This window comes from Vigna umbellata, chromosome 7 (genome assembly GCF_029865625.1).
Source record: "Vigna umbellata cultivar VRB3 chromosome 7, Vumbellata_1.0, whole genome shotgun sequence".
In the NCBI taxonomy this organism is placed as follows: domain Eukaryota; kingdom Viridiplantae; phylum Streptophyta; class Magnoliopsida; order Fabales; family Fabaceae; genus Vigna; species Vigna umbellata.
This window is the reverse complement of record NC_142171.1, coordinates 5,805,191-5,816,810: the sequence shown is the minus strand read 5'-3', so window position 1 is coordinate 5,816,810 and position 11,620 is coordinate 5,805,191. Positions and strand designations below refer to the sequence as shown.

Sequence of the window (11,620 nt, the reverse complement as noted above, 5' to 3'; positions counted from 1 at the left end):
GTAAGAAGAGAAGAAAGAAGAAACGAAGTAGATCGTCAAAATGACTTGGAATGTTGAGTAAATATAACATGGTGAGTAAATAATAATTATTTCTTACCTTATTAATCATATATATATATACATATATATATATATATTACATATATATATATATACATACACATATATATACATACACATATATATACATACACATATATATACATACACATATATATACATACACATATATATATATATACACACATATATATATACACACATATATATATACACACATATATATATATATATATAATTTATACGATTATAAGGAACATTACAGTAAAATTTAGGAGTGTAGGAAGTAAAACGAAAAACGCGAGGTACAAGACAAAAGCCCTTTGAAAAAGGAATTTATATGGCATAGTCACTTTATTTTTTAAGGGTGTTGCTCCCTCCACCTCCACAGCCTTCTCCCTCCACCTCCCAATTATCTTTAATTCCAATTATATCCTTAAAGTTAAAATTTTTTACTTTTATTATTTTAATATTTTAATATTTAAATATAAACTAATATAAATATACATTATTAAAATACATTAAAAAGATATTCAAAAATAATAAATCAAAATATTAAAATATCTAATAAAATAATAACAGAAACATAAAATTAAAACAAAGTTTAAACAGGATGTCAACATCCGTTTAAGGCGAAACGGATGTCGACATCCGTTTTGCCTTAAACGGATGTTGACATCCGTTGAAGGATGTCATCCGTTTAGGCTTCGTTTTCATTTTACGTTTTAGGGTTAAAGGATTATTGGAAAGATTATTGAAGGATTATTGGAAGGGTTTAGGGTTTAGGATTATTGGAAGGATTATGACTACGTACCTGGAGAGGAACCACGACAAGCACACTATACCACAAATGCACTGCACCACGTACTGCACCGAAAACAAGAGGAAGATTGCTTGATAATTCTTTTCACGATCACTGAGCTTTGTAGAAAAAATATTTTACTCATACAAGGAACTACGTAGGTTATCAGTGAAATATGTTATAAATGAGTAAAATTAAAAAACAATAATTCTAAAAATAAAATTTTACTGAGAGGCAAAATAGTAAAGGAGAGGTGGAGGGAAAAGGCTGTGGTGGTGGAGGGAGCAACACCCATTTTTTAAATATATCCAGAGTTTTAATTTGGGCCCAGTGCCAAAGTCTCTTCGGCATGGGCAATTTTTTATAGAAATCTAAAAATCTGAATTCATTTTAACAAAATAAAATTTGTCTTATATACTTTAGTGCCAAAGTCTCTTTGGTATAGGCAGTTTTCTTTTTTTATAGAAATTTAAAAATCTGAATTCCTTTTAACAAAATAAAATTAGTCTTATATACTTTAAAACAAAATATTTGATATGTCAATAGTTATTTGATATTTGATTTTTTTTGAAAATTAATTAAAAAATAATTTTATGTGCTTCTTCTTCGAATATGTGTATATTCGTTCACGTCATCTAATATTTCAAAATAAAAATATGAGTACCACTACAAAAATAATTATTTTAGGAGAGTTTTTTTTTTTTACTGTTTTAGAAACTCCAAATACGTTTCGACTATGCTTAAAAACCCAGGTAGTGTTTTTTTTTAAAAAAAACTTTCTGGCGGGTTATTAATAAAACCGTCCCTAAAATATATATCTTTTAGAATAATTTTTCGGCGGTCCTTAATATTATTATTCAGCCCGCACCTTCATTTCTAATTCCCTAGATCTAAACCTAATTCCCTCCCTCCCTCCCTTTGCCTTCATCAAAATCTTTCCCTCTGCGTTCGTGGATCTCTCCGCTGCCTTCATCAAATTTCCCCCCAAACCCCTTCCTCACATCATAATCTTTCCCCTGCTTCGTGTTCGTTTTTGCTTTGTGTCTTCTCCTGCTTAGGCTGAGCGTCGCGGTTCAGGCGACAAGGTCGAGGCGACGAGGTCGAGGCGGCGAGGTCGAGGCGGCGAGGTTGAGGCGGTGAGGATTCTACTGAAGTGATTTTTATCACTTCCATTTCCAACTCCTCAATCTCAAATCCTCTCTGGCATGTTCATCTTATCTCTTCAATCTTCATCTAATATCTTCAATCACATTATTCTCTATGTGTTCTTTTCCTCTTGCACATTCCTAATACTTCCTAGTATTATTCATCTCTATATATGTCTTCATTTTTCAGTTTAACCTAATCTTCATCGTTTCTAAAGAGCATCTCCTTCAGGTTCGTGATTTCTATGTTATGCTCTTTTATTTTTGCAATTCGTATTATATCAAAAACATTTTCGCAAAGATATTAGCTAATGTGCAGCGTCAACTCACCATCTCGTGTGAAGAACAGTCGATTCACATGAGTTTCTTACATTTCATCACAGGATGAGTTCCTTTTACTTTCACGAAGACTCATTTCCGTAACCACACCACGAGTTTCCGACTTGTGATCAATATTCTGTTATTTTTTTTGAAAAATAATTGGAAATACATTCTAACTTGTCTGGTTTTTTGAAACTTCTTACACTTCATAGTTATATTTCTTTTTTCTTTTCATTTTTTATCTCATGTTTTTGTGTTCCTCAGTTTAGTACTGGAAACTGTTGTTTACCTGATGTCTTAAGGTGAGTTTTGTGTGAAATTAGATTAGGATAAGCAGTGGTTGTCTTGTTCTAATGTTAAGAGAAATTATAAATGGCCAAGGGGGATGATTTTAATTCAGTGGCAGAATAGTTTTAAATTTGTTTTTTCTTTTGAACTTGGTTCTATTAGGTTTGATACGTTGTCTACATTGTATTCTTTTTATATGATAAGTAGTGCATGTCGTATCCTAATTTTAATAGAAATTAAAACGTTTTTGAATACTCTCCAGTATATGGATGTGGGGTGATTTTGGTACAGTTGCAGAATTGGTTTAACTTTGTTTTTTCTTTTAAATTTGGTTCTGGTCGGTTTGATATGTTATTTACAATTGTGTACATTGTATTTGTGTATGTTATATTGTTATTTGTCTATTATGCCTTTTGAAACTAAATTTTAGTTCATGATTCATGTTACTATTCAGATACTTTGAAGGACTTCAAAAGTGTATTGGACTTTATATAGAAGATGGACAATACTTGCCTAATCAAATATACCAGTTAGATTTCTTGTACAAAAACAATACAAGTGGTCTTCTGTTGTTAAGGTAATGCTTTGTATTGTTATTGTAGTTATTTTTACCTATTATTTAACATCTGCCTCATGTATTACAGTTATCACTTAACTAATATTTCTGTCATGTTATCATTATGAAATATATGTATGTGTCTTTGTATCACAATGAGTTGTATATATTCATTACATTATCCTTTCTCTGAAAATAGGTTAACCATTCAAATATTGTTGCATTGATATTTAATTTATTATGGGATGGAATTTTCAATTTTTCTTGCTTTATATTGAGAAAACTTGGATTTAGTATCTAATAGTATAATAAGTGTGTGAGCATAGTGTTTGTTTTTTTTTTCTCTTGTATAACAATTTATGAAGATATACGCGGATCAAGGAATCCTTGCTTTGGTCCTCCACTTGTATATTTCTTAGCGACATGAGTGTTATTATTGGAGTGTGGTTTATTTAATGAAAAACTTTCCTTTTTATCTTTTTATTTGCTAGAGAATACCGCTAGATTTTCTACAAGGTGACAAATTTCAAGAATCAGCAGACAATTATATTAGGCCTCTCTTAACCAAGGTTTACAAAATTCCTTTTCATATTGTATTATGTCTAGCTTAGTTGTCTAATAGTTGATTGGGATTTCTTTTGGTGTTGTTTCTAGGGCGTTCCCTCTCTGTTCTATGATCTATCATCTTTATACAATCACCCATGGAAGGTTAGTCTTGTCACATATATTCACACTATTGGGCGTTTGAGATTTCGTATGCTTATTTTTTTGTGCCCTTTATTTATGCGGCTGAATGTCACATATATTCACTTGAATTCAATATATAGGAATAGGACAAAAAGAATAAGAATATGTAAGCAATGGTACAGATAAATGTCTGAAACTATTTCAAGTCACTAAACCAAATGCTGAAACCTGTCCCATACATCTGGGACTGTTTAGAGTGACATAGACACTTGATGTAAGTTTCAATTTGTCTCACTTTTCTCTATTCTAACTTAATCACTTGATGTAAGTTTTCATTTCTGTTGAGATTGTTGATAGGGGAAACACTAGTTTAGCTAAACCTACAATCTCAGAGCTTATGATTTTTGATGATGACAACACATAATTAATAACACATGTGTTTATGTGTTACATGTTCATTACTTTCATGATTATGATTATATGAGAACATGTTTGTGTTGTGTTGTGAGAATTTTTTGAAGAGAAAGTTTTTCAAAACTATGTTTTTAATTGTTACAAAGTCGACAATGTGCGCAAGCCATTTGACTAAGTTTGTTATGTTTTGCAATTCTGTTAATGCTTGTCTTAAAGTGTCTAACGACTATATTTTTAAATATGTTTGACCAAGCATTAATTGTGAAACAACTGCATTAATTGCATAATCAATTAATTGCTATGACTTATACTAACTATTATAACTGTCATGACTGTATTTAACTTCATTAGTGGCAAAGTCGACTGAAGAGCGTCAGAATTGTGAAAAACTATATACTGACGCAAATTTAAATTCTGTAAGAAGTTTTGATAATCTAATGAATTGTGTGATAATTTTCAGATTAGTGCCGTCTTATAGATTTGGAAAAGCTCCAAGAACTCTTAAAGAAGACCACGGTGTTCACCTTTGGAGATAGCTTAAAGAGCAAGGATTGTGTGCTTTTACTGTTTGATCAAATCTGCACTGAAGGTGTCTGTTTTGGTGATCAGGAATTCAATCTTGTGAAGATTGATGTTGTTTCACTGTAGTGACTACAGGAAGAGGATGTGCTGCGTTTTGGACTTTGAGGGGTTTCTCAAAGGGTTGAAGACGGTAGGAGATGGGATATCTTGTTGCTGGTCTTTGTGTGTTGTATGCTTATATTTTGATTAGAGGGTTAGATAGATGTTTTATATTTTTGACGTAGAGGTCTCTATTAAAGCCTTGTTGTAAAAACCTTGACCATTATAGTGCATTTGCTTCCTGGTGAGGAATGACACTAGAAGTAGGCTTGGCTGAACGAGTATAAAAAGTAGTGTTTGATTTTTCTATCCCTATACTTTTACTTAATTGACTCTATGTTGCGTTTAATCAACTTTATTTCCTCTACACTTAAAAATATTTTTCTTTGTGTTTCAAGAAAGTTTTTAAAGTCATCTACTTTGCGAAAAAGATTTAAAGAAAACATTGTTTTTGTATTTCACCAATTCACCTCGCTCTTGGTGTTGAAAATTAAGCCATTCTATTTTAACAATTTCTTTCCTCTCCCTTCTCTTCCCCTTCTTACAAAGGTTTTATTCATTAGTGTTTTACTCAAAAAATAAATTAACTAATGTTTACTTAGTTTGGGTCCTTGCCCATCTAAAGTATTTGGAGTCCATGCTCGTTCTCATAGTGGATCATCTCCAGCTTCTGCTTCTAATGTTGAATTACAAACTTAGGTTAATGAATATTTTATTAATTACTTGATTTGTTCTTTTTATGATGAACTTCTTAGATATCATTTTTCTTACATTTTAAATAATTTCATATGTTACAGGTATCTTCTTTGACAACACAAGTCAATGAAATGAAGACACTGATATCATTATTGTTGAAAAATTATCCGAGTCAATTGCCTTCACAACTTGCTACATTTCAACCATTATGGGTAATAATTGCTAAATTTATTTGTATGATATTTTTTAAATATATAACCGACTAACTATTATGTTATATTGTAGGTATCAGATCAAGGAAGTGTGCCAAACGATGGATGTAACGGAGAAGAAGAACCTTAGACATCTTTGTATTTAATTTTTAGTATTGAACATCTTTTTCTTTAATTTTTTATAGCAAAACTGTGGATGCAGAGAATTGAAAATGGTTTGATAGGCATAACATTGAATTTTGTTTGGAGTGTGCTATTCTCTGAAAACAAACTTGATCGAGAGGCTACTGAAAACCTTAGATATCTTTAGGTGTTTACTGCACTAAAGATAATGCTATATATAGTTCATAATATTTTTTCTTTGATCATTATACCTCCTAATTAATGCTGATAATAATATTTTGTCTTATTATCAATTCATTTGATTCTACACTGCTAGATATGCCTCTAATGCATCAGAATTAAGAAATTCTACAATTTGAACCCAATAAAAAAATCTATATGCATTTCCGGTGATTTTGGATAATATCCTTGAAATTTTTTGACCCCAGCTACTTTCGGTGGTTTCGTAGAACCGCGGTTAGTTCCGGTTTCGTAGAACCCCGGTTAGTTCTGACAGTTCTCCAGAAACCCCTGGAAAAGGGACAATTCACAGAACCCAGTGAATGCTGGCGGTTTCCCAGAAACCCTTGGTAATAGGGGCGGTTTTATGAAACCTCGGTTAGTTCTGGCAGTTCCCTAAACCCCTTGAAATTGGCAGAAAACCGCTGGTAGCTTTGTGACACTGCTTTTCCCAATGGTTCTTGTAACTCCTGGAAAGGTATTTTCCAGGAGTTAAAACCCCGGTAACGTTAAAAATAACCCTTATTAAAATTGCATATTTTTGTATTATACGTGTGTGATTATCTTAGAATTTAATAATTTTTTTTCCAATAATTGATAATTACACTTTTTGTTTCTTTTCTTTTGGTGTTTGTATCAAAGTTCAAGTTGTTGGACACCTAATTTCAAATAATTTAAAAATATTAAAAACATAACATTTAAAAAAAACTAAAAAAAAAATTCCATTAGTTTCTTTTAAGAACTATGTAATTCATAATTTTTATTGCATAAGAGTGAGCTTATTTTCATTTGGTTCATAACAAATAAAAATTTTCCAAAATTAATTTTCAAAATCATTTACCGAATTGTTCTTATCTAAAACAACGTAAATCTTGATTTTCCGTTCTGAATAGAAATAAGTAAGAACGAGGTCATGTTGGAACCAACATTTGAAAGTAGTTTTGTATAAAAACCACATTCATTTTGTTTATTTAATTAGAGATATTATTTTCGGATCAGCGTAGTAGAGGTGATAACATCTTTCACTATGCAAAACCGAGTTTTGGATTCAAAATCTAGTTTCATATATTACACTTTATTTTTAATATGTTTCTATAGTTTTCTAAAATAAACTATGTTCGCAAATCTAAAACCTTTGTGTTTAAAATTTATATTTTTTTTACTAACCATCCCGTCGCAATTTTAATTGTGATTCTTTAATGTTCATAACATTATTTATTTTTAACATTGATATTGCGCACTCAGAAGACATGATATTAAATATAAATTAGTATTTAATAAATCTAAAATTAAAATTTAGCCATGGAAAATAGTATCATTATTGTAAATTGTTTTCTATAGTTAATATTTAGGTAAGAGGTTAAGATTTAAAACTACTTAAACATTTCTTCTCTCTTATTTCTATTCATAGCTTCTTTGGTGAGAAACCCTACCTTATCATAGCTTGAAAAAACAACTTAAACTAACTCAATAACATGTTTTACTTATATATAATCATTTTCTTACACCACAACTTCATACAAAAAGAAAACAAATACTATAAAATCTTCTTCTCCTTTTCTTCCATCTATCTTATATTGATTTTGGCTTAAGAATAAGAATTATTTGCTATGGCCTTTCCTAAACCTCAATACTTGTTTTCGGGTCTTTTGATTTTATTTTTTCTTTCAAAATTTAGTTTTGCAAAGCAATCAAGAATAAATGGTTTGAAATTGAATGTTATTGATAGATGTTGGCGAAAAAATCCTGAATGGAAGAGACACCAATATCAATTAGCCACATGTTCTGTAGGTTATGCTGGCAAGATGATAAACAATGTTGGTAATGACCTCATTCATTATAAAGTTAGTGACCCTAGTGATGATCCTATAAATCCCAAGCCCAACACCTTGAGGTATGGAACTTCTATTATCCAAGGTAAAGTGTGGATCACATTCCAAAGGGACATGCAAATTAAACTAGAGAAACCCCTTCTCATCAGTAGTTTTACCACCATCGATGGTCGAGGTGTTAATGTCCACATCGCTAATAATGCATGCTTAATGATTTTTAAGGTAATTAATACTTGCTACTAATTAAGCCTGTGAAGATAATAAACATTAGGAAATTATGTTCATGATTTATTAATATGTATGCAACTTTTCTTATTTGATTATAGGCCACCAACATAATTATCCATGGCATTCGAGTTCACCATTGCAAACCTCAAGCCCCTGGGATTGTGATGGGGCCTGAAGGAAAGGTTATTCCTTTAGGTCAAGTAGACGGAGACGCAATAAGATTAGTTACTGCTTCAAAAATTTGGATTGACCATAATACACTTTATGATTGTCAAGATGGTTTACTTGATGTAACACGGGGTTCTACTGATGTGACTATCTCCAATAATTGGTTCAAAAATCAAGATAAGGTTATGCTTCTTGGACATGATGATGGATTTGTGAGAGATAAGAATATGAAGGTTACAGTGGTGTACAATCATTTTGGACCTAATTGCAATCAACGTATGCCAAGGTGAATAAGCATTATTTAAAAATACGCAAAGTAATAAACAATTCTATTTGCTCTTATTAAAAAACAATTAACCTTCCAGGATTCGTCATGGATATGCACACGTAGCCAATAATTTTTATCAAGGATGGCTTCAATATGCCATTGGTGGAAGCATGGAACCTAGTCTCAAAAGTGAAGCTAACCTCTTTGTAGCACCAACAATAGGAAATAAGGAGGTAATAAATTTTAAAACTTTTGTTTGAAGTATTTGTTATCTAACTTATTACCAAATTATTTGTTATATATATATATATATATATATATATATATATATATATAATACTGAGATTTTATTAATGTTAATTATTTATTATGTGTAGGTGACATGGAGAAAAAGTAGTGATAAAAGTGGAGGTACATGGAACTTTCACTCGATAAGGGATATTTTTGAAAATGGAGCTTCCTTCAATACAACAAAAGGAGGAGATTTGAAAAAACCAAATTATACTAAAGAACAAAAGTTTAAAGTTCTTGATGCGAAATTCGTGAAATTGTTGACACGTTCATCTGGTGCTTTACGATATAATAAAAATGATGTATAGAAGAAATTATTTTTCAATTTCGAAAAATTTGATGCAAGTTTTTTCCTTTAGTATTATATTAACAACATTAAATAGGTGTATTATGTGTCAATTTTAGTTTTTTCTTTTAATTATTTTTAATTTTAATTTTCTTACCTATCAAGCTAATGTCACGTCATATGATAGTAATAATGTGACAGTATCATGTGTCATTCATGTGTTATTGTCTTAATCTTAAATTGATCTATATATTTTTATTTTGTCTCAATTAAATTCTATTTTTTTAAACTGAAACAATTTCGTCTCTTCTAGAATTTGAAACCACTAGTAGGATAAAGGGAAATGGCACCGGTTAATTTCGCTTATAGGCACCGATTCTGCAACCGAGGCATATAAAGGTGAGGTAAAAAAGATAAGTTTAATGCCTCGGTTATGAACTGAGTCAAAAAGAGATCGGTTTTTGTCTCGGTCCTCTTTTGAACCGAGATCGTATCTTAGAAAATTTTAATAAAAAAAAAATTCAAAAAACTGCTGAACCTGCTGGGTCCTTTTCCTCAAACCTGTTCAGAAAATCACTCCAGGATTCATTACAGAGTATCAAAGTTCAAATACATACATTACAAAGCATATAACAAAAGCCAGTGGGATGAAAGAATCAATGTTCTACATTATAGAGCATATAACAAATGAAAACAAAAATCAGAAAATAGAATCGAAAAAAAATCAAAGAAACCATACTTCAGATACATTACAAAGCTGGAAAAAAAAATCAAAGAAACAATAAATCAGAACATCAGAAAATCATACTTCATATACATTACAGAGTTGGAAAAAAAATCAAAGAAACCACTGGCACCTGACGACAAGCGGCAAGTGGCTCCCGACGGCAAGCGGCTCCCGACGGCAAGCGGCAAGCGGGTGCTAGGCCAGCGACTCCACCACTGGCACGGGCTGCACACGAACAGCACCATCTGAGAAACAAAAAGAAAAGGGAGAGAAAGGGTATCGCGATCTGGATCTGGATCTGGATCTGGATCTGGATCTGGATCTGGAAGCCGCACTCGAAGCCGTCGCACACGATGAGGTGGTGGTGGCTCCCAATGGCGGCGAGGCGAAAGGTGGCGTGGAGAAGGAAGAAGAAAGCTATCGATGCGTGGTCGCGACCTCCATGGAGTCTGGACGAGAACGAAGGCGCTGTGGTGGCGGCTTGCGGGTTTGCGCGTGGTGGCCGGCGGCGTGGTTGAACGGCAGTGTTTGCGGCGACCGTAATGGCTGGTGATGGTGACGGTCTGATGATGGGGTTTGGTGGAGAGAAGAAATCGTGACGGAGGGAGGGAGGCAAAGATGAGAGCGAGAGATGAGAGCGCGAGAGATGAGTGTGAGAGTGCGAGAGTCTGCGAGAGTCTGCGAGAGAGGGTTTTGGTTTTAACCTAGGGTATATGCCTGAGTTATATTTAAAACCGGTGCCTAAACCCTTTAAGTGCATCAGTTACACAGTGAACCGGTGTCTAAACCATTTAAAATTTATATTATATGCCTCGGTTGACCTTCTACTCGAGATAGTAACATCTATAGACATCGGTTCAAATATAACCGAGGCATATAACTACTCAATATTTACCGAAATGCCACCGTACTTTTATACGCCTCGGTTTCAGTAGAATCGAGGCATATATAGCGCGTTAAAAGACCCTTTTTTTACTAGTGAACAAAAGTTAAATGGTGTATCAATGTTATACTAATATTTTTATTAAAATTGATAGTTTTCTTTAAATTTTTTAACAAGGTTTAATTTATTTACATTTATATTTTATATTGAACTTTATTTAAAATTTGTTTCCAATTTTTAAATTTATTTGTTTTAAGTGGTTGTAAAATTGTTTAAAATTATTTTAAAATTAATAAAATTGTTATTTATAAGTCAACTCAAAGATTTGAATAGAAATTATTGAATTTGTTACATTTTAAAAATATACATCTATTTAAAATAATAAGAAAAGTTAATAAAATTTTTTTATTTTATGAGATGCAATTGATAAACAAATTTAACATTTTGTTAGTTGAAATTAATTTTTAATTTTTTCAATAAATATTACTTTCTTTCAACAACTTTAAAATAATTTTAAATAAAATTTAATATAAGATACAAATATAAATTAACTTAATCTTTGTTAAAATTATTTATAAAAATATCAATTTTAATAAAAAATATTTATTTAAAAATTAAATTTGGTTTCAATTTAAACTATAATGAAATTATTTAATTAAAAAAATTAATTTTGAATTTTTTCAATAAATATTACTTTCTTTCAACAACTTTAAAATAATTTTAAATAAAATTTAATATAAGATACAAATATAAATTAACTTAATCTTTGTTAAAATTATTTATAAAAATATCA

General features: G+C 31.2%; 1 protein-coding gene and 1 long non-coding RNA gene across 2 annotated transcripts; both read left to right on the top strand.

Annotated features, from left to right (window-relative positions):
• The first annotated feature begins 1,764 nt into the window (after nt 1-1,764).
• Nucleotides 1,765-5,203, top strand: LOC148194997 (uncharacterized). Its single transcript, XR_015780545.1, has 6 exons — nt 1,765-1,998; nt 2,198-2,239; nt 3,071-3,193; nt 3,664-3,741; nt 3,827-3,880; nt 4,734-5,203. It is a non-coding gene; the product is annotated as an uncharacterized LOC148194997 (long non-coding RNA).
• A 2,578-nt stretch (nt 5,204-7,781) lies between these two features.
• Nucleotides 7,782-9,239, top strand: LOC148194996 (putative pectate lyase 16). The gene is made up of 4 exons (XM_088095050.1): nt 7,782-8,198; nt 8,303-8,658; nt 8,738-8,873; nt 9,018-9,239. The coding sequence occupies exons 1-4, from the start codon at nt 7,950-7,952 to the stop codon at nt 9,237-9,239; spliced, it is 963 nt and encodes a 320-aa protein (XP_087951176.1). The 5' UTR covers nt 7,782-7,949.
• Nucleotides 9,240-11,620: the final 2,381 nt, after the last annotated feature.

Bases quoted from the DNA above. Each gene is read 5' to 3' on its own strand.
- LOC148194996 (XM_088095050.1), top strand. From the start codon at position 7,950: ATGATAAACAATGTTGGTAATGACCTCATTCATTATAAAGTTAGTGAC. The intron at 8,199-8,302 runs GTAATTAATACT...ATTTGATTATAG, and splicing joins CATGCTTAATGATTTTTAAG to GCCACCAACATAATTATCCA. The intron at 8,874-9,017 runs GTAATAAATTTT...TATTATGTGTAG, and splicing joins CAACAATAGGAAATAAGGAG to GTGACATGGAGAAAAAGTAG.